The 21,038-nt window shown below is 51.3% G+C and overlaps 2 protein-coding genes across 9 annotated transcripts; one reads left to right on the top strand and one right to left on the bottom strand.

Annotated features, from left to right (window-relative positions):
- The first annotated feature begins 1 nt into the window (after position 1).
- c13h19orf25 (chromosome 13 C19orf25 homolog) lies at positions 2 to 14,191 on the top strand. Of its 7 annotated transcripts, none has more exons than XM_077585011.1 (5): positions 1,217 to 1,277; positions 10,679 to 11,146; positions 11,444 to 12,461; positions 12,960 to 13,047; positions 13,110 to 14,191. In XM_077585011.1, the coding sequence occupies exons 3-5, from the start codon at positions 12,032 to 12,034 to the stop codon at positions 13,801 to 13,803; spliced, it is 1,212 nt and encodes a 403-aa protein (XP_077441137.1). In that variant the 5' UTR covers positions 1,217 to 1,277; positions 10,679 to 11,146; positions 11,444 to 12,031; the 3' UTR covers positions 13,804 to 14,191. The 7 variants fall into 7 exon arrangements, 6 of the variants coding, with proteins under 6 accessions (XP_077441141.1, XP_077441140.1, XP_077441137.1 ...); XM_077585012.1 differs by having other exon boundaries at positions 10,679 to 11,954; positions 12,025 to 12,461; XM_077585013.1 differs by having other exon boundaries at positions 10,679 to 12,461; positions 13,110 to 13,290; positions 13,366 to 14,191.
- On the bottom strand, positions 2,375 to 19,432 carry apc2 (APC regulator of WNT signaling pathway 2). 2 transcript variants are annotated; one of them, XM_077584965.1, is made up of 15 exons: positions 19,213 to 19,432; positions 17,230 to 17,398; positions 17,058 to 17,148; positions 16,253 to 16,556; positions 15,340 to 15,448; positions 14,825 to 14,938; positions 14,664 to 14,738; positions 11,177 to 11,266; positions 10,705 to 11,080; positions 9,695 to 9,793; positions 9,484 to 9,623; positions 9,112 to 9,306; positions 8,833 to 9,047; positions 7,546 to 8,749; positions 2,375 to 7,473 (listed from the first exon to the last, which is right to left on the bottom strand). In XM_077584965.1, exons 2-15 carry the CDS (start codon positions 17,368 to 17,370, stop codon positions 3,328 to 3,330), a joined length of 7,299 nt encoding a protein of 2,432 aa, XP_077441091.1. In that variant the 5' UTR covers positions 17,371 to 17,398; positions 19,213 to 19,432; the 3' UTR covers positions 2,375 to 3,327. The 2 variants fall into 2 exon arrangements, with proteins under 2 accessions (XP_077441091.1, XP_077441090.1); XM_077584964.1 differs by having other exon boundaries at positions 2,375 to 8,749.
- Between the last annotated feature and the right edge of the window lie 1,606 nt (positions 19,433 to 21,038).

Below are 21,038 nucleotides of genomic sequence, written 5' to 3'. Positions count from 1 at the left end.
AGTTCTGCGACGTTGCATGTTTGAAACGACCTCAAAACTGCTCATCATTTGGCCTGAAAGTGGACTCATTTACAAGTGAACTTTCAAGTGGAATGCAAGTGAATCGGACGGGAGAACGCACGTAAATGAACAGTGACGTCACTTGGAGTGCCAAATTCAGAAAAGGTAACACGCTCATTTGAAAATCGCTAGTCGGTACTCGAGGCGTCCTGGATGCACGAGGCGGTCAAATGTGACATGCTGTTGAGCCTTGCCGGACTTCCTCCTCCTCATCGACCGTCAAAGCAAGTAGTAAACGCCGCGTGTGGGCGGGCCGATCGTCTCGTCATCCTCCTCGTCGTCTTCTACGCGGTCATGAACGTCAGCTTGAAAAGCAAGAAGCGGGTGGTCCTGCCCAGCAGACCCTCGCCGCCCAGCGTGGATCGCATCCTGGAGGACGTCAGCGGCGCCGAGCCCGACGACCCGGTCTTCGCCATCCTGCAGCCGCAACAACAACAACAACAACAAACACAACGTGAGGCTCGCACGTGACTCACCCGCATCAGGCCTCACCAACCTTTTTCAAAGTCAACGCTACTGATATGAATGCGAACACCGCTTCACAAATAACACATTTCCTCCAAATACCCTTAAATCATGTGTAAAATGTCATAATATATGCGACGACAAGAGCACGTGAATGATTTGTCACAATAATTGTGAAACAGACACCTATCAATATACAACATTTTATGAATAGAAATGTCTGCCATTGTTTACTTTTTCAACTGATCACTTTTACAGCCTTCCTAGAAAATCTAAAAAATAAAAGTGCACGAAACTGAAGTGCAAAACACGTCTTCACAATTGAGTGCTACATAGTTTTCAGCACTCCCTTCAACAAAGTGGACTTTACAGGGTCTTTTTCCCCCTCATAACTTTATTGAACCATTGTAAAGAGATGACATGAACAAATTGTAAACATTACACAAACGCGTTACTTTACGGCGTCTTGGTCCAGTCACTGGGACTGTGATTGACGTTGCTTTGTTGCTTTGTTGTGTCGTCAGCGGGCGAGGCGGAGCGGACCTTCCGGCAATGTCGGCGTCACGCTGACGTCACGCGGCAACTGCAGGAAGTGGAGTCGCTCCTGACGCGCCAGCGGGACCAGCTGAGGGCGGCCGGTCAGCAACTGGACCGCAAAGTGGCTGAGGTCAAAGGTGAACTTTGCTGACTGTTCCAAGTGGAGCTACGTCTTCAACTTTTGACCTCACAAGTTGACTGCAAGACTTTTGATGGCAAGTGTTTGACGACCGGACGCCCCCTGGTGGCTGAAGGATGCTTGCACATGCAAACCATCCTGCAAAATTCATCAACTGATTGATGACCGAATTCATCAACAATTATTTTGTGAAATTGATGAATGATTTCGAGGCCTTGCTTTGACACCAAATTGTCCAAATCCTGCCAACAGTAAATATCTCGCACTTCTGTGTTTGTCCATAAAAGCAGACTGATTTGATCTTTGTGTTTTCAACGGGAAAACGTCTTTGTCGTTATGTGAGCCAAATGAAGTTACATCATTTGCAAAAAGATGCACATTCTTTTGCTTTTCTTGAAAACTGAGGCAAATGCATTGCAAGTGTCGTACGGGTTCCTTATCTTGTTTCTTTGACAAATGTCACACTATCGAGAGCCTCAAGTGGATGTCGCTGCATTACACCAGAAGGATCTGCGAGCTCAAGTGGCAGGTTGAGTCAGCCATTTTGTATTCACACAATGTGCGGCAGGTGGCAAAATAAGTGCTGTTATTTCTGAGCTGTGTATGAATTTGTGCAAAGTGTTGTCACTATTGTCAAAGGTTTCTTGAGTCGTGCTCATTTCTAAACTGGGCCAAAGCATGTGAAATGTGCAACTTGTATGGCGAAGCCGTTCATGTCGTCTTGAGCGTTACGCAAGAAGTATTTCGGTCGCAACTGCTCTCGCACGCAACGTCATGTGGCCAAACCACGTCAACAGGTTCGTGGGCTTCCCGCGCATGCTAGAAAATGTGAGCAAGTCGGGGAACATTTTTGCAAGCTTGTCTTAGAACTCGCAGTTCTTGCAGTAGAGACAGGGAGAGCGCGAAACGGGTTTCGGGGTCACGTGACGTTTGCAACGCAAGCACGAGCGACGTTAATTTTGGTCAACAGCAGAGGGCGATATTGCCCAACATGGCAGCCCTCTCGGATGGACGGAACTTGTATTCAGGTTATTAATCACAACACCGAGTTGGTGGTGGCACATACAATGTTTTGTTGCAAACAATTTGGGAACTTTGAAATTGTGAGCAAAATGCATAAATGGCTCCTTTAGTTAACAGTCCATGCTGCATCCCAGTAATGCTAAATACATGCACGCTTATGACTTTTTATTTGGTGAATTCATGACACATACTGACGTCAGCGTCCTGCCGATTTCTCACACCGTCAACTTTTTACGTCCAGTTTCGGCTGCGTGTCGATGAGGTCGTCTTGCCGCAACATGGCGGCCTGACACGCTTTCTTCCATCTTGTCGAGCAAAAGGACTGAAAAGAAACAAGAGGCCAGTTCGCACGTAGGGGTTAGCTTGCTGCTAATGCTAACAGACGAGAGGGAGAGACTTGGCAAGAGAGCCGAGAATGTGACGTGCGTCGCATGTTCAACGCTTGAAATCATACAAACGTGAGCAGCTTGCACGAGGAAGACGTTTCCTTGACGTCCTTCAATGGCACGAGCTCATCGGTGGACACAAAATGCACACGGAAACACTGGAGTCTGTTCAGATCCCTTCACGTCATCATCAGCACATTGTTTTGTGTATCATTATTATTATTATTATTTACAAACCTGATGAGAGGAACACAGCAACTCCTGACTTGCAAACGCTAATCTGACACGGACGCTTTTGCACAAATACTAAATCACTGCGCGTATTAGCCGTTAGCCTGTAGCATGTTGCTAATGGAATGGTCGGAATGAAGACTGTTTGATGGCATCTGCCTGTGTTTGTTGTGAGAAGAGTTGGACACATTTGGCCCCACCCCCTTCAAAGGTTTTGCATACTGTGCTGCGTTCTTCTGCAATGTACTTGCGACATTTCTAATAAGCCACAATTATTCTACAAATAGAAAAACAAGTACAAAATGTTCATTGACTAAAAGCCCCAGGCTCAGGCTGCTAAGCCCCCCCCCCCGTTCAAGACCTCCAGTAGCATGGAGATGGTTGGCTGCCCAAGCTGGGATGCGGTGGACTGTACAAGCAAAAGATGCGAAGGCCAGCAGGTGAAGTCAGGTCCAGGACTCGCCTAAAATGTCTTTCATCAAACATTTAGGACTGACTTTTGCTTTCGGTCTTGTGGTCGGCCTCCTGCACGGCCGCCATGGGACTGGGGACGTAGTTGAATGGAGAAACTCTGGCCGCCTTGCTTGGAGATGCTTGGCGGAAATGGACGGCCCCGCCCACGTGCCCGTCCGGTTTTCCGCAAGACGCAGTGCCGTCTAAGTCTCCATCTTGAACGTTCCCTCCGCCGTTGGCGCCAAACTTCCTGAGTAGCCCCCGTCCTGCCGCATCTTCCAGGACGGTTGGCTCCGGGTCGGGAGAGGCGCTGGAGTTGAGCTTGCCGCTGGAGAAGTCTTCTGTCTGAACCGTAGCGTCGCTCACACTGCGAGAGGCCAGCAGAATGGTCGGCAGCTTGGCCAGCGGTGGCTTTGCGCCGTCGGGCGAATTGGCCAGCGGCAACGCGTTGGCCGGCAGAGTGCTTTTCAAGATCTGCGGTACGTCTTCATCCCTGATCCTCCTCCAGGTGACCCTGTCGTTCACACGGGATCTCGGACTTTTCTTCTTTGTATCATCCTCACTTTTGGCTCGTCCGCTGGAATCGGAGGATGACGAGCGGAGGGACGAGCGACTGGCCACTCGGCTCAGGATGTTTATACTCGGAGATGACGCGTGCCGTTTAAATGTTTCTTTGTCCTGTTGTTGTTGTTGTCTCGCTCCCCAAACTCTGGCCGGAGTATTTCGCTGCGCTGCCCTGTTGGGGCTTTCGGAGCTGGTTCTCCTGGGTGGACGTCTTTCTGACAGGTCCCGTTGTCTAGAGGTCACCCTGGAGGTGCTTGCGGCCTGTTTCTCAACTCCCACCCGAGCCCTCTGGACCAGCGGCGCTTGTCCTGCACTTTTTCCTGGCATCTTCCTCGGGAGTTGGGTGGCCGCCTTCAGTTCCTGGCAGCGGGATGAGCAAAGGAAGACTGCCGAAGGCCCCGGAACCGCCCGGTGGGGAGAACCATTCTGGGATCGGCACATGTGGACACGTGGTGAGCAGTCCCGTTTTAGTCCACTCTTTGAGTCTTTGATGAATGTCAGCTGTCTGAAAAACCCGTTTGAGTCTGACTCGCCATTACTAGAATGGGCTGATGTCATCCTAACCAGGTCAGACCGGTTAGCAGGAAGGACTCGTTTCCCACTGACCTGATTTTGCCTACCTGTAGTCTGGTTGGTGACCAGAGGTGACATGGGTCTGGCCGGCCTCACAGAATTCTGCATAAAAGGGATTCTGACTGGCGACTTCTGGGTTTTGGGAGGTGGTGTTCTTTCAACTTTGTTAACAACAGGAGAGCGTCCCTTTCTTTCAGGGGGACTACGAGCTGGTGAGCTACTTGACGGTGTGCCATTCTTCTTCTGGATGGGCCTGCTCATTGTCTGAGTTGGCGATGCAAGCTTCTTCTGAGAGTGTTTGGATGGTGTCGAACTTTGTGATGATCCGGAAGAAGAAGAACTCTTTGGTATCCTTGGAGGCGGAGTAGAGCTCCTTTTTGGCAAATGCAGCTCCATGTCCTGCGGTCTTCCTAATCGGTGAAGGCTCTTGGATCTGTGCTGAGCCAGCTCGGGGTTCCTTGGAGCATCTCCTTTGGTGTAGACTTTCCTGGGTGGAGGTATTTGCGACGGAGCCGTCTCTTTTATGGGCGTGTAGATGACTGTTCTGCCTCTGAAAACCACTGGCAAGTTGGGTACTGGCTTGCGCTGTGCAAAGTCCAGAGGTTTGTTGGCCTTTTTGTCCTTTGCAAATTTCTTCTCTTTGGGGGTAAAGCTGGAAGTCGACATAAAGGACAAAACAGATTCGCTTTCTTCAGAGGAGAGTTCTTGAGACTTGGATGCCTGAAGTCCAGTCACGACCGCATTTGCACCTTCTTGAATGGCCCTCCACTCCACACTGTTCAGGTCTGACTCTTCATCCCATGCCGGGTCATCGCTGTCCTCCTCCATGTTCCAGACCTCCGAGGCCTTCTGCACTTGTCTCGGGTTGCTCTCGGCTTTCTTCTTCCTGGCGGCCATCTTCCGTCTCTGTTTGGGCATTGCAGAAGTTATGCACTTCTGAAGGAGGTCGTCCTCTGAGTCCATGCTGACGGAACTCGGAGAGCTTTGCTCGTCAAACTGGCTGCGGACGGTCAAGGACTTGGCTTGCTGCGTCATATTCAGGCTTTTGTTGTGTCTGTTCTTGTAGCAAATCTGCTGAGCTTTGGATGCCTGATCCTCAAAGTCTGCGTCACTCAGCGAACTCAGCGAGGAGCTGAGCGAGTAGCAGGCCGGGGCGCCATCCTTCATCAAGTTCTGCTTTATCCTGTGGAAGCCTCTGGGCTTCGTCCTGCCAATGTTGGTCATGCTTTTTGACAGACAATTCTTGCTGACTTCCCTCACATGCTTTCTGCTGCCAGGTTTGTCTTGGTCCTGGTACAAATGTTTGGACTCCACTAAAGGACGCGACATTTGCGCTGCGTTTCTCTTTTGGTTGCTGCTACCTTCCGGCTTGTGTTTTATAACGGGCAGTTGCGGCTTGCCAGCAGCACCCTGGCATTTCATCTTCTTGGGTTGGCTGGGAGAATGCTCGCGATTCCTCTGGCTGGCGACCCGGTCTGCCACTTCCTTGCTCTGCATCAGAACCTTCTGAGTGGGAATGACATGCTTGCTTGTACGGCCGGCGGGAATCACAGGCGGGTAAGTGTTCTTGTTTGGTTTGTGGAAGTGGGAGAAGATCCTCAAGTCTTCGATCCTCTTCGCCTCCTCATCAAGTAGTCCTTGCTTGGAGAGGGGCCGAGCCGGGCAGTCCTTCACCGGGTACTGAAGAGTTTCGTCACTCAGTGAAGTTGTGCTGGAGAAGTTGACCGGAGTCCCGTCGGCTGAGTCGGCGACGGATGAATCATCATACTTGACGTCCTTTTGCGGGATGACGATTCTCCTCCCAGGGTACAGCTGCGTTTTGCCATTCGGGAGCATCATGTAAACGGGAAGATGCAAAGCGCTGGGGGAGCTGAGAAAATGAGGAGGAATGTTGGTCATCAAGGAAGGTCGGACCTTCCTGAATTTGGACGGCATTGCCGAATTGATGCATTCCTTCAGGATCTCGATGTCGTCGTCAGAGTTGCCGTCGCTACATCTCTCACCCTGGTGGAGACCCTGATCGTCTTGGTCTTGGACAGCAGGGTTCTTGTCGCTTTGCTGGAGGAGCGGCGTCAGTTTCAGCTCCACGTCTTTTTCGATGTAGTGCTCATGAAGAGGCAAAGCGCTCAGGCTGGAGGCACAGGAGAAATTCTCTGTGGGCTTCTCCACGGTGAAGTAGATCATTGAGTCCAATTCGGGAGGAAGGTCAAACCTGTCTTTGGAGTCGCTGACCTCCATCAACTTTCGCAGACTGTTTTCCCACAGGCCCGCCGAACCTGCCGTCTGTGCTTCTCCACCATTGGACTCCACGCAACAAGGAGTCTTGCTTCGACTGGGCGGCATGGTTTGGCCGGGGCTGTCCGGGAGATCGCTGGGGCTGATGGTTCCGTCGATCATCTCGCTGCAGGGATCACTTTGGATGGAGCTCGCAATGGACGCTGACTCGAAACTGCCCAGGGAGCTGACTGAACTACAGCGACTCATGACCAGAGGAGTCTCATGGATGTAGTTCTCGGAGGAACTGGACGGTGATGTGTCTTCGAGTGCTGTTGGTGAGGAACCCCGAAGGAAGACCTTTTCCCTTTTGACCGGACCCGGAATTGTTATGGGATCGGTCTCTTTGCTTGGGAAGGTTTTGGAGTCGGTCATGAGCAGCTGGCTGTCACTCAGATCCTCTAAGGTTTCGTCCTCCTCGGCCATCTGGACATCCTCTCCATCTTCCACTTCGATAATTTCAAGCGAGGAGTCACTCTCCAGCTCGTTGTCACTTTGCGCATCCAGCGCTCCGTCCCCAGAAGACAAGGAGGACAAGGAGCTGCACCGAGAAAAGCAGATGGGCGTGTTCTCCACCGAGTATTTCTGGACCGTCTCCATGGTGCCGATGGTTGGACTCCTGCTGGATGCCATTGGAGAGAACTTGGTAATGCTGCCTCCGGTCATGGCAGTGGGCACCCAGGCTTGCCTCCTCATGGCTTCCGCGGCCTGAACGTTGATCGACGTCTTTGCGACGCCAAATTTAGCAACGCTCTGAATGAGCGCAACCTGCTGATATGAAGGAGAAAGTTTTATGGAGGCCATGCTGACGTCAGAAGACACTTTTGTGGACACACTCACGGGTGTTTGCACCGGTGGGTCCTGGTTCTTTTCTGTATCCGAGTTGAGGAGTTCCAAAGCAATTTTGTCCTTGCTGTCCACGGAATCTCTCTCGGGAACATCTTGCCGGGTAGTCTGACCCAAGGGAGCCGGTGGCACATCGTGATGCTGTTGGTGCGCCACCTTCAGGTCCAGCTGGTCGGGTCGTTTTTGGAGGATCCGAGCTTTTGGAGCGGGTCGGACCGGGTCTTTGCTGCCACAGTAGCTGTCGCTGGTGCTGCCGCTGTTCAAGCTGTCGGTGGATACGCTTGCGTGAGTGCTCTTCAGGCGCAGCAACGCATGCGCCCTGCTCAGGCGTTCTCGATGGGCCAAGCTGCTGGTGTCTGAGAGACGGCAGGGGGAGCACGACTTAGCGCGACTCTCGTTGAGCTCGTTCAATCCATATGGCCAGTCTGCCAGGTGGTCTTCAGAGCTGAGGCTAAAGCTGTCTTCGGAGGAAGTGTGCATGGTGATGTCCTCCACGAGTCTGTCGATCTTCGCAACCGTGTTGGTGATCTTCTTCGCCAGCTTCTCAGCAGCAGCGGACACGACGTCATCAGATGCCGGTTGTCTCCGGTCCATCGGAGGCGGGTCCACGTCCCGCTCGGGCTCACTGTCCTGCTTGCGGTTCTGTAGCAAGTTGGAGTTGTTGAGGTACGTGGACAGCATGGAGAAGGTTCCGGTGTCCAGACTGCAGGAGACGTTCGGGGCCTCTTCGTCATCAAAACAGCCGGAATCGGACGCATAATCCTTGGCCAGAGTTTCAATGTGGCGCAGTTGCTTGTTGAAGCTCAAGTGCTTGGGACTCCGTTTGTCCAGCGTGTCAAAGGTCTCAGCCAGGTGTTTGGCATCCAGCTCGGCCTCCAACGCCCTCTGCTTCCTCATGTAAAGCGAAGGCACGCAGGACCCCGGCGAAAGCACCGAAGCGTCCTTGTACTTTGGGGGTCGGTTGGTCAGCAGGTTCCTCAGAGCTGCGGCGCTGCCCATGGCGATCATCTTGTGTTTGGAATGGATCAGATTGCGTAATGTGCTCACTGCACCCAAGTCCCAAAGCAGCTCCTGGTCCTTTGGGCTTCTGGCCGAGAGGTTCCAAAGTGTTCCGCAAGCGTTGCTGACGATGGTCAAGCTGTGCGAGCGCAGGTGTTGCAGCAGAGTCTGGAGGCAGTTGTGCTCTCTCAAGACTTGCCTGAAGGAAGAAAAGACATTGTGAGCCCGGACCTTCTCCCACACCGGCAAGATCGACAGGACAACATGAGCCGAGGTACACACCGGTAGTCTTCTCGTGAGGCCACCAGACTGGACACGTTTCTCAGGATCCCGCCGCCACTCTCGATAATGGCGAGCGAGTTAGTCTGACAGCGGTACGTCAGCGTGCTAACCAGGAAGCCCAGCGCACCGTCCACCGCGCACACCGCCTCCTTGTTGTCCAAGCTGTGAGCCGACAGATTCCACAGGGCACTCAGCAGGCTCTTCAAAGTGGATTCCTGGTAAGCGGGAACGAGATGTTGTCAAAAGCGTTCTCGTGTGACGTCCGTTGCGGGTCCTCACCTTGGTGGCCTGCAGGGCGCACGTCATCAAGGCAGACACGCAGCCGATGTCCCTCAAGACTCGCTTGCTGCTGATGTCCGCCCGCCAGGACAAGTTCCTCAAAATGCTGGAGACCACTTGGTGGAGCTCCTCGCTGTCTGAGCCCAACTGGGCCACCAGAGCTTGCAGGCAACTCTTCCTGGAGCACAGAGTGGCCTGCGGGGTGGGGGGGTGGGGGGGGGATGAAGAACTGGTGACCACGTGTCCGGAATAGGAAACAATCAATCCACATCATTCATCTCATGTTAGCAAGCATGTAGCTAATATGCTGGCCTTAGCTTTAGTTTGTTTAGGACACATGTGGGCTAAGTGCTCTGTAGTCCCGCCCCTTACCTTGTTGACCACATCTCCAAAGGTGAGGTTGGTCAAGGCCATGCCAGCGTAGCGCCGTAGCGCCATGTTGATGGGGTCGTTCTGCATGCCGTACATTTGCTGGTCCAAGTGGATCAGATCTGCCACTACCTGTAAACCACCTGCAGGGCGACGCAGGTTGGTCTCACCAGCTGATTCAGAACATTTGTCTTCATTTGAGAATTTCACCCACCTAATTCGTTCATTGCGCGGCGGAACTCTTCTTCGAAGGAAAGCTTCATGATGGCGCACGTGGCCTGACAGATCTGAGGGTCTACTGGTTCAGGGATATCTGACGAGCACAAGAACAACTCAGGTGCTTTGGCCTGTCTAGCATATTAACCCACATAAAGTTTCTTTTACATGATCAAAAATGAATACATTTGACGGCACACCGAAATATAACCAAAAGTGAACAATTACAGTTTTGGATTGTTGTGCTCGTCACTTACATGTCGCTGGCGTGGGCCGTTGAACACGTTTGGAGCAGATACAATTTTTGGGGACCAATTCGTTTCAATTTTATATTTCCGAGGCGCGCTCAATGATCGATCTCTCACGGCTCACTGGTTGGGAATCAGCGATCTCACGGATTCAACGTAAGAAGGACCCTTTTGAAAACTTCAAGAGAACCGGACCATTTGTGGTTTGAATTTCATTCGGACTTAATGTCCGCGCTTGCTTCATGAAAAAGTCCGATCATGCTGAACTGTTAGAATAAATGTATATACAGTAAGTTATCCCATGTTTACTCTTACAGTATTGTAAAGCATTTATTCAGCGGAATAACTTTATTTGAATCGTGTGAGTTGGAGTTATCTGTGAAGAGAGCAGAGACTCGTGAGAAGGATGCTCCTGCAGCTGCAGGACAGAAACTGTGCCTTATCACAAGATAGCTGCTGAAACACTTTGCGGATGAACTGTTGAACTTTGACTGTTGAAACCTTCAGCGCCATATCCAAGATGGTTGCTGCTGCTGTGTCCCCCTCCCCTTTAGAGCAGCAACATCTGTGTAACTAGGGAACATCCTATTAAAAACAGAGGACTCGACAAAGTATGCTTTAAGAGCGGGTAGGAGATTGTAATCCGTGCACATCTCTGTCCGTTCTCCTCGCGGGCAAAAAGAATCCAACTCTCTTGTCTTCCTTCCTTGTCTGTTGTTTATCAAATGTTCTAGGTTGACGTGACATGAACATCACTCACCAGTGATTCTGGTTGGACCGGGACAGGTCTCAGTGTGGGTCTCCATCCAGTCCCAGCCGCTGTCACAGTAAGTCCGGAGCTGTTCCAGCATGTGCAGAACTCTCATCTCCCGGCGGGCCTGGCCCTCGTCCTGCTGGCAGTAAATGATGTTGTGCAGGGCGGCGCTGGCTCGGGATTTGGCCTGCCGGCTGCAGCAGGCCTCCGCCGGCCCGCCGCCGGCTTCTTCGTGGAGGATCTGGACCAGCAGGGGAACGCAGCCGGACTTCCTCATGGCCAGGCAGCTGTCCTGCGAGCTGGAGAGGGCCAGCAGGGTCCGGGACATCTCTTCCTTGTCTCTGTTGGCCAGCATGGACAGCAGCCAGAAGACCATCTCCACCTGCGTGGAGGGAGGGGGGGGGGTCGGCATTCACAAGAAGCTGCGCAACACTTCCTGTCACCTGACGTGAGTGATCACTGGAAGCTGATTGGCTACCTTGCTGCCTCCGTCTGAAGACCCGTCCGCGCCTGCTGATGACGTGTTGCTCTCTGCTTCTCCGGCAGGAGGCCTCTCAGCGCCCAGTAGCTGCGCGCACGCACGCGCGCACGCACGCACGCACACGCACGCACACACACGCACACACGCACGCACGCACACACACACACACACACACACACGCATAATAGAAGACAATGACTTCCATGTTTTCATTGGCGGGCACTCGTGTATTTGCTTGTGTGTCTGCGTGTGCGTGTCTTTCAGCATCAAGCAAGTGTACAATGTGGACAGGCAGACATTTTGGATGAGAATTGCCAAACGAGCGTTTCACCGGGCGAGGCGCGGTCGTCGTTTTCTTTCTTTCTTCCTGCTTGGAGAGCGGCCAAGTCGACAGCAGACGACGGCAAACTGGGAAGTGAGCGACGATAACAAAGACGCCAGCTCGTTAGCATTCTACGAGAAGAGCGGCCGAGGCTAGCGGCCAAGAATAGCCGGCTGACAACCAATCACAGGCCAGCTGGTCTCCATAGCAACCAGTCACAATTGGAGAGAAAGTGGTCACAATATTAGGAACACATCTGCACCATCAAATACACAAAATCATCTTACAATATTCACATCCGCTTGTCTGTGTGTGTGTGTGTGTGTTTGTGTGTGTGTGTGTGTGTGTGTGTGTGTGCGTGCGTTCTGTCTGCGGTGAGAAATGAAGACAAACAAGTGGAACCAGAATGTCGCTTGAGAAGAAGTGAAAGCGTTTGAATACGGACGCCAGACTGTACGAGCAACTTCCACATAAACACGTCTCGTCGTCATTTTGCCGCTGTGAGGTTTCTTCCTGCCGGCAGCGTCGCGATGAGTCTCGCCGTGGCGGCGGCAGATGACCATGAGGAAGGGCAAAGTCAAGAATCGGTCGAGCAGGACGTGGGGTCCAAGACGCCTCCCAAGCAGAACAGAAGCTCCAGTCCCGCTTTGCGCATCTTCAGTGAGGACCTCAAGCACCTCAAGAAGGACTTCCTGAAGGCCTTTAAGGACTCCAGACCCTCCCAAGGCCCGCCCACAAACGCTCTCACTCTACTGAGAGACGACTTGATGCAGTTCAAGGAGGACGTGTCGGCCGTCTTTACGGCAACAGACAGGAGGGATAAGGAGGCGGCAATGTTACCGGAGAGGACGCCGTCGCTTGCTGATCCTCAACAAACGCCGCACACAGGAAGTCACAACGTCTCCGAGGAGACCGGCAAAGGAAGTCAGACGGCTGCGAGGAGGCGGGGCTTGTGCACAGGCAAGTGGCGGACGTCATTCTTCAACTGTGCGGGACGTTTGCCGTGATGCTGACCATGAAGCCTTTTCCAACAAGGTGTCATGTGACCAAGGCAGAGATCAGGAGAAATGTTCACTTGACGATTCTAGGGTGACCATATTTCCCCAAAAGAGGACACTTGGCCCGGCCTTGAAGTTGTGGTACCAGTCGCAGTTGCGCCGTGTGCTTCACCTCCTGATAGTCACGCAATGCCAACCGGACATTTTCATTCATTTACAAAACGCCCGAGCAGGACGTAAGAACGTGGACTGTCCTGCCAAAAGGGGACAGTTGGTCACCCTAGTTAACATTGAAATGATTTTTCATTTTCTCAATAGCTCAAATGATACGCAAGGCTTTCTGCCGCTTGAGTAGGCGCACCTGTGGCTAATGTGGCTAAAGCCAAACTGTGGCAGGGGTTTTTCCTGGACTACATTTGACACCTGCGTGTGCGGTTTGTGTGTCTTTGACGGTCTGTAGGGGGCGGTCAAGAGCACCAGGAAGGACATGAAGAAGAAGCAGGGGACATTTTGTCATGTCGGACCGATGTCAAGAAGGACGACGTCGGGTGAGCGCCGCAGCAGGAAGTTGCTGTTGTAGTTTGACTGACACAAGGTGGATGTTTGACAGGAAGCAGATGGGCAGCGCAAAGGACACTTCCTGGTCCTGTCCGGTGGCCTGCTATCTGACGTTGGACCGCAACACGGCCAATAGCGAGCTGCGGCTGAGCGAAGGCAACAGGAAGTCCAGTCGCGCATGGTCGTCACTGCGAGGCGACCAGCATCCGCAGCGCTTCCTGTCCTGTCCTCAGGTTTCTGTCCTGTCCTCAGTGCTCTGTCTTGTCCCCAGTTTCCTCTGCTATCTTTCTGTCCTGTCCTGTCCTCAGGTCCTATGCTGCCAGGGTCTGCTTGGTGCAGCGTACTGGGAGGTCCTGTGGGGCGGAGGCGCCGACGTGGGCGTAGCCTACGGCGACTTAGCGCGTGACGGCAACGTGGCCGACTGCCTCTTGGGACTCAACCGGCGCTCTTGGAGTCTGGAATGTTCCGAGTGCGTGTACACAGCGAGCCACGACAAGCGGACGGCCGCACGGCGCACGCCGCGACCCTTCACCCACAGGGTGGGCGTGCACCTGGACTGGGCCGCCGGCTCCTTGTCCTTCTATTGCGTCTCCCGCAACTCCATGACGCTCATCCACACCTTCAACGCCGCCTTCACGGAGCCCCTCTACCCGGCCTTCTGGCTCTGGGCGTACAACGCCTCCGTCACACTCTGCAGCCCGACGCGGGGGTGGCAAAGCAGACTCAGGATGAGCTGCTCACCCTAAAGACAAATGCAGCTCGTACCCTCATCCTACAAATTCAACCTTTACGGACTTCATCTCCTACCGGCCCGTCCCCATCGGGCATCAGGCAAGATCTGATTAGCTGTAGATCGCTAACGCTAGTGTTGTGTTCAAGACCACACCATCTGAGCCCGAGACCACAACTCACCAAGTCCAAAACCTTTGGGAGTCAAGACCAAGACTGATACAAGCCGAGACAAGTCAAGAACAAAACCCTAAAAAAAATGTTAAACAACTTAATTTGACAGCTGAAAACAAGATTTATGCAAGTCTTTCTAAGCAAAACATACAAACACCTCAAATCTGAACATTTTTTTAACTAAAGTGTTGCAAAAATAAATAAATTAAAAAAATGAAGATTTAAAGACGATCTTGGTTGCATTTAAGACTCCAGCAGAATTTAGTGGGCTCTTGTAATAATGAGACCGCCACTAAAAAGCCTCTTGATTTAAGAAGAGGAGTCAGGAACGAAGACTTCACTTTGAGTAGCAACTTGTGAGACTCTGTCGTGGTTTTTGTCCCAAAAGACAATCCAATTGTCCCAATCCCAATCCTGGGTGGCTTATGGGGGCTGGTCTCGTCTGGTGGCGAGCCCACAGAGACCGCCATCAAAAGGTGTTCTTGAGTCTTCCCACGCCAGCCGCCGGCCGTGACGTCTGCACGCCGGCGGGCCACAAGCACAAAAACCTTTGCCAGGACTTGCATTTGACTGACTGGGTCTTCCCGTTGTGCGGACGTTGACGCTCGCACGCTCGCTCGCAAGTTCACGTCAGCAGTGCACGTGCACTATTGCGAGTACGCACCCCCGAAAAGTCCAACCTTCCCGTACGACGACTTGATACCTGAAGTTGGCTCTCTTGACTCCCTTGGGTCTCCTGCAGTTCTTTCTCCAGCTGCTCTAGACGAGCGACACGCATCTGCAACACACACACACACACGTGTCCAGCTGCGGCGTGTTGACGACCGAGCAGACGGCAGACGTGCGGCGTTTGCGCCGGGCTACCTGCGTGCGACGTATCATCTCCTCGCTGCTGCCGAAGCGTTCCTCCATGACGGCGCGCACCTGCTGGACTTCAAACTCCAGCTGCTGGCGGATGAAGTCCATCTGCAGCGAAAACTGCAGCAAACGGGACACACGCCGCGCACGTCACACACGTGCGCACACAGACGACGTCGTCCGGCATGTTTGCACGTCGAAGTGCATCGAAAGTCTCAAGCAAAACCCAGACAGACGATTGGACGAGACGCTTTGCATTGACAAATCGTCAGCAGCATTCGTGGCAAGCACTCTTGGGACCTTCAGGACCATCGGAGCAATGACAGCATTTCACACTCAGCGGGGGAAAGTCACCTTAACTCTCTGCTGCGGGTTCAACTAAACCGACGACACACTTTTGAGGTCAATGACTCCAAAGCAAACCAAGCGTTCATGTTTTTAACGTTGGGTTAGTTGGGTTAGTTAGTTGTGGGCTGCGCGTGCGTGCCATGACTAGGGATGAGTTGGCGACGTGTGTTTACCGTGTCAATGCGAGGCAGGTGTGTGAGTTTCTGCGACAGCGCCTCCAACTGGCTGAAGTACCAACAGCGCTCTCGCTCCTCGCGGTCAATTTCTCCCAAAAGTTGATTCCTGCGGTGGGACGAGAGCCGCATTTTCAACACCATCAACTAACAACTAAAAAGAACACATCTGGTTATCCATCAGATGGCAAAATAAACCCATCTATTTTTTATCCTCTGTAATGTCGACCAATTGGGACCAATTGGCGACACTGGCCCACCAATTGCCCAAATTTGTGTAGAATTGACACCTATTGAACTGCATTACAAAAAAATCGGAACAATTCAACCCTAATTATAAATAATGCTGATTAGAATTCAATTACACAGAAAGTAAGTGTGTGTGTGTTTGGGTTGCATTGGCTACAAAATCCCCCCGTATCACATATGCTAAGAACGATGTAAGCTCTTCCTTTGCGGATGACGCCATTGATCGATCGATCGGCAAACGATGACATTCCAACCGATCAGCCATTTTGCATAAATATTCCAAATATCTGCCGATCCCATCCAGCCCATCAGCTCTGCGCAAATCTAGACGAGAGCACTGCTAGCAGTTAGCAATATTTGCTGCTAGGATTGAATTATGAGCTTGCTAACAGCTGCAGCACGTCCGGTCGGAACGTAGCTCGTCCGTGCCGGCCAATCAATGATCAGCCAAAGCGCGTGCATTTTTTCTTTCCGTTTGTCATCGGAGGATTCACAAAAGTCGAACAATGTCGGCACGACCAGCTGAGATTTTTAGAAGTGCTTCCTGTCTGTTTGCAGCCATCTTGTCAGTGAAAGCAGCACGCATCAGCAAGGCTGCGCTTGAAAAGGAAACAAATCAATCAAAGGTCAGCGTCGGCGGCGGCGGCGGCAGCGGCCCGCTCACCTTTCCTTGTAGAGTTCGTCCATGTGATGGTCGCTCAGGCGTCCGTCCGCACCGCTGAAGACGGCCGTTTTGGGCGGGGCCCCGTCCAGGAATTGATGCGGCGACAAGATGGCGGAAACGTCGCCGCAAGACGGAGGCCGGCCCGAAGACGAGGAGGAGGAAGGGTGGCAGGAGAGCGGGGGCGGAGCCAGGTGGTCTTCTCGCTCAGCCGGGCCTGCTTGATTGTCCGCCAGCAGACGCAACGGATGACCTTGATGACCTTGATGCTTCAGCTCGTAGTAGTTGGTCAGGTCCATGTGCAGCTCTGAAACACATTAGCGCTTAGCATTAGCATTGAACAGTTAGCCCGCCGGATTGCAGATAAGGAAGATTTTTTTTACACTCTAGGCAAGTCTGCAATTGCGAGATTTGCGCCACCAATTAATCGGCCGCTTATTAGCCTTCAAACATCGGCTAAAACAATCAGCCAATTGGGCCAAAAGGACGATTATTTTCCCCTTAAAACGTTATCGAAGAAAACCGACGTTTCCGACACTGTGAAAAGACCCTGAATGCACCATTTTGCTTGCGTAGCATTAGCAACAAACAAGCGTATAGCGTATGTTATTCTGGTTCTTCTGTTGTTTCTAAGCGGGCTTTAAGTTGTTTATTGGCACCGCAGTCGGTGTTAACCGTAAAACTAAACGCACGACGGTAAGAATTACATCCACTGCATATTTAAAGTTTTTAAAACATCGCTATTAATGCTAAAAGCGAAGGGAGGATATTATTTAGTGGCCATTAGACATGCGGGCAGACGTCAAACCTTTGAGTTGGTGTAGCACGTCGCTGCGTCCCGACGACGCCAAAGTGCCCGCCTCCTGCTCCAGTTTACACTGCAGCTGCTTCAGCACTTCCTGTGCGGCGGACACGGCAACAAGAACATGATTAACGGGTCACGTCAAACGGATCCATGAGCTTGCAGAGGTCAAGGCGACCTTCATGCCGAAGGTCTCCGTCTCCAGCTTGCAAAGGTGGTTGGAGTTGTCCTCTAGCTCCCTCCTCAGGTGGGAGTTCTCCTTGCGCAGCGCCGCCACCTGGTGAGCCAGCTGGTCGTAGGACGCCACCGCGTTGGCCATGGTCACGCTGGCGCGGAGGGCGGCGCCCCTGCGGGACACGCGGGGAGGAGTTGACATGATTATACTCCAGTTTTCGGAACAATGAAAGGACATCGTTCATCGCAGCGCTGCATTCCCGACCGACTCCCCGAATCACAAACGTTTGCAAGGTGACAAAATGATGTCATCATGTCGGAAGGGTCCTTCGACCTGAACACCACTCAGCAAGTATTTGCAACATCGGATGAGTTGCTATTTTTTGCGTTCGACTCAACTGACCTACTCGACTTTTTCAACATTTGCATCAATCAGTTGCCAAGAAGACGAAATTGCGCAATTGTACTTGCTCGTATCATACATGACCGAAGAAACAACAAGAATCAGCTCATAGATAAGTCATCGAAAAAACGATTTTGTGAATGCAGAACACATTTTGACTTTTTATATCTATTTTACTACCATTTTTTTGAGGAATGAATGGAATGATCGATAGAATGATGGCTTGATTGTGCAAGTTGTTGCTCGCCGCAGTCGTCAAGTCCAAATGAAGTCGATTCATTTGTTGACTTCAGCTTGCCGCTGTTCAGACGGCACATGTGGAGGCGGAGCCTCGGGATCATGGCAAAACAAAATCAAAGGTGATCAATGACAAAAGTGATTTTGTTACGAAACACAGCAGCAGATGGAAACATCAATAATCAGGCTGCTGAGGGTGCGATCGCTACGGAAACATCTGACATGGGACAAGGACGCGGCGACCTGAAAGTGGCGGGCGACTTGCTAGCAACAAGCAACTTGCTGTTGTTTGCATCTTCATCTTTATCTGTTTGCATCAAAAGATGAACAACGAGTGTCTAGGACTGACTCCTCCCCTCCGCTTCCCTCCTCCCCCTAAGACTGGCTGCCATGGCAACCGCATCCGCAGGCAGAAGGACAGATGCGCTGTGTGTCGTTAGCCTCGAAGGCTAGCTCATCTTAGCATGGAAAAGTCATGTGACCTGCCGCCGTGCTAACGCCATGCTAGTTAGCTCTGTGAAGACAAGTGAGCAAAGGTCCTCCTAAGAGGTCTGGTTACCATGGTAACCAGAGGCGAAGACAGGCCACAATGCAACACACAGGACATGAGCCTAGCCTAGCTTAGCATTAGCATTGTTTCGCACATAATGACGTGGCTCGGAATCATATAACCTGCTCCTGCTCCCTTGATAATTAGCAGTTAGCTTAGTCTCTTTGAGCACAGATTAGCAGGTAAAGATTTGGCTGGCTTCCAGTCAAAAGAAATCATCTGATTAGCAATTGCTAAGCAAAGAAGAGAAAATAAAAGCGTGCCTAGGACGTACGTAAACCACGCCTTCTTTCTCTTTCTCTCTCTCCTGCTGCTGCTGGACATTTTTATTTCGTTATTTCGTATGAATGATGAATCATATTATGCTTAATTGCAAATCATCCTTGAAAGCTTCAATTCAAGAACAAAATGTGAAAGCATCATCATCATCATTATCATCATCATCATCATCATCATCATTATCAACATCATCATCATCATCATCATCATCATCATCATGCCCCTAAGATGCAAAATGTAGGTCATGTTGGAGGTAATTAGACTGCAACGTTAGCACGTTCATGTGGCAGGCTACAATGCAGCATCGAAATGCTTCAAGATGATGTTGTGCGTGCTCGTCCTTTCTTTGTCCAGCCTCCATTTTCTCGCATGCACCTGCCTTCACCCCCGTCCTCCTCCCCCCCGACTGCCGCTCGTCATCCTGCCTCCATCTTGCCCCCCACCGCCAAACACGTAGACGTGCAAAATCAGACGGAGAGGAGGACAACACAAGCCGAAAAGCAAGAAGCGCGTCTGACCTTGAGATGTTGTTCGTGTGCTCGTCTGTCAACACGACCAGCAGGAAAGAAGCAAAGAAAAGACAAACGACGACGAAGACGACGACGATGATGCGGGGAGCGCCAGGGAGGGGCGGGGGGATGTGGTGACGATGACGATGATGATGATGATGATGATGATGAGGATGGCGATGACGATGGGGATGAAGGCTCTCTAGTTAACACTGGCTAGAACGGATGCAAAGTGAAATATTTCATCCATGAGAACGGAAAGAAAAACCTTTTTCTTTTGTTTTTCAGCTTGGTTTCGCCGGAAAGAGCCGAAGATGCCCGAACGAGAGGCGAGTGGTGAGGGAGGGGCTGCGCTTGCGTGTCCATTCCAAACGGCTCATCTTTTCAAAATGGGCCGTTTGACAACAACTTGACAAATGTTTGACTTATTTTGGTGTATTTCATTTCAATGGGTGATTTTATTTTGAAAGGGAGGGTTTCACATGAGCTTCTTCGTCTTCGTCTTTTCTGGAGGGACAAAATACTTCCGGTGACAGTTGTTTTGATTGCCCCTCAGCTGAGATCTGTCAAGTTATTTGAACGAATGCGTTCAAAGCAAAAGTACGTTGCCAATTCCTAGAGGGATTTTTGTCTTTGTCTCCAGAAGTGGAAGGGAGAGCCAAAGGGTTTGTTTGACAAAGAAGAAGAAAGTGGCTGAAAGATGTCAAAAATTCACAAGCTGGGCTATCAAAGGTTGTCTGTTCGACTCCCGCTCTCTCCAAGTCATGTGTCGCTGTGTCCTTGGGCAAGGCACTTCACACACATGACCTCCACTGTCACTCACAATGGTGCGAATGTTTGCTGCTGCTGCTGCTGCTGCTGCTGCTGCTGCTGATGGTGGTGGGAGGGGCCGTAGGTGCACATGTCAGTTTTGTGGCTACTTGCATAGTTTATCGCCACCACAGTGTGAACGTGTGAGTGCATGAATAATGTTTCCATTGTAAAGCATCTTTGAGTGTCCCGAAAAGCACTGTAGAAATCCCATCTATCATTATTATTATTATTATTAAGCCCAGAAAATGAACTTTTTATGAAAACATTCCAAGAAACCTGTGACTAGAAAACAACACGGGCTTTAAATGGCAAATATTAGAATTATGCGGCGTTTGTCCACTTTTAGCAGGGATGCAACAATTCATGTATTGATTAACAACAATTGTGAGAACTGTTTCATGTTGTCGAGAGCTTGTTGGCCTTCAAAAAAATGTTCAGCCTGTCGACCGTCAATCTCCAGCGACGGTCAAAAGAAGACTTTGGAAAACAATCAGCAACATTTGCTGACCAAAGGCACAAACCAGGAAGTCATCCTCGCCAATCAATGTGTGCTGGCAATTTCAACCTGTTTGTTTCATCCAATTCTTTCATCACTTAAAATAATCAACAGATGAATCACTTATTGAAACAATTGTTAGCTGTGCTCAGTGTGCTGTGTTGGCCACGCCCCTTTGAGGAGGAGACGAAAAGGTGGCAGAGAAGCATCATCTTTATTTTCATGACGGTCGGTAGCACAATATGTCATTCAGCAGCCCCAGTGCATGATTTGAGAGCAAAAACTTGACAGACGATGACAGTCCTCAAGATAGAAAGAAAAAGGCACACTTTCAGTCGCACGAGTTAGGGTTTTGTAATACTCGACGCGGCCACTAGAGGCAGCACATGACGCCTAGTGGCCATTTGGTGGCAAAGCGTCGACATGGGATCTACTTTGAGTCTCGCGTGTCGAGTCAATCTTCCGGTCTCAAGTTGTCATTTGTTGGTCAGCGTCAGATCGGCAATTTAGCGGGCAAATCATCCAA

The sequence above is a fragment of the Vanacampus margaritifer genome, chromosome 13 (genome assembly GCF_051991255.1).
Source record: "Vanacampus margaritifer isolate UIUO_Vmar chromosome 13, RoL_Vmar_1.0, whole genome shotgun sequence".
Taxonomy (NCBI): Eukaryota; Metazoa; Chordata; class Actinopteri; order Syngnathiformes; family Syngnathidae; genus Vanacampus; species Vanacampus margaritifer.
The sequence above is the reverse complement of the archived record's forward strand: the minus strand, read 5'-3'. Positions and strand labels throughout refer to the sequence as shown.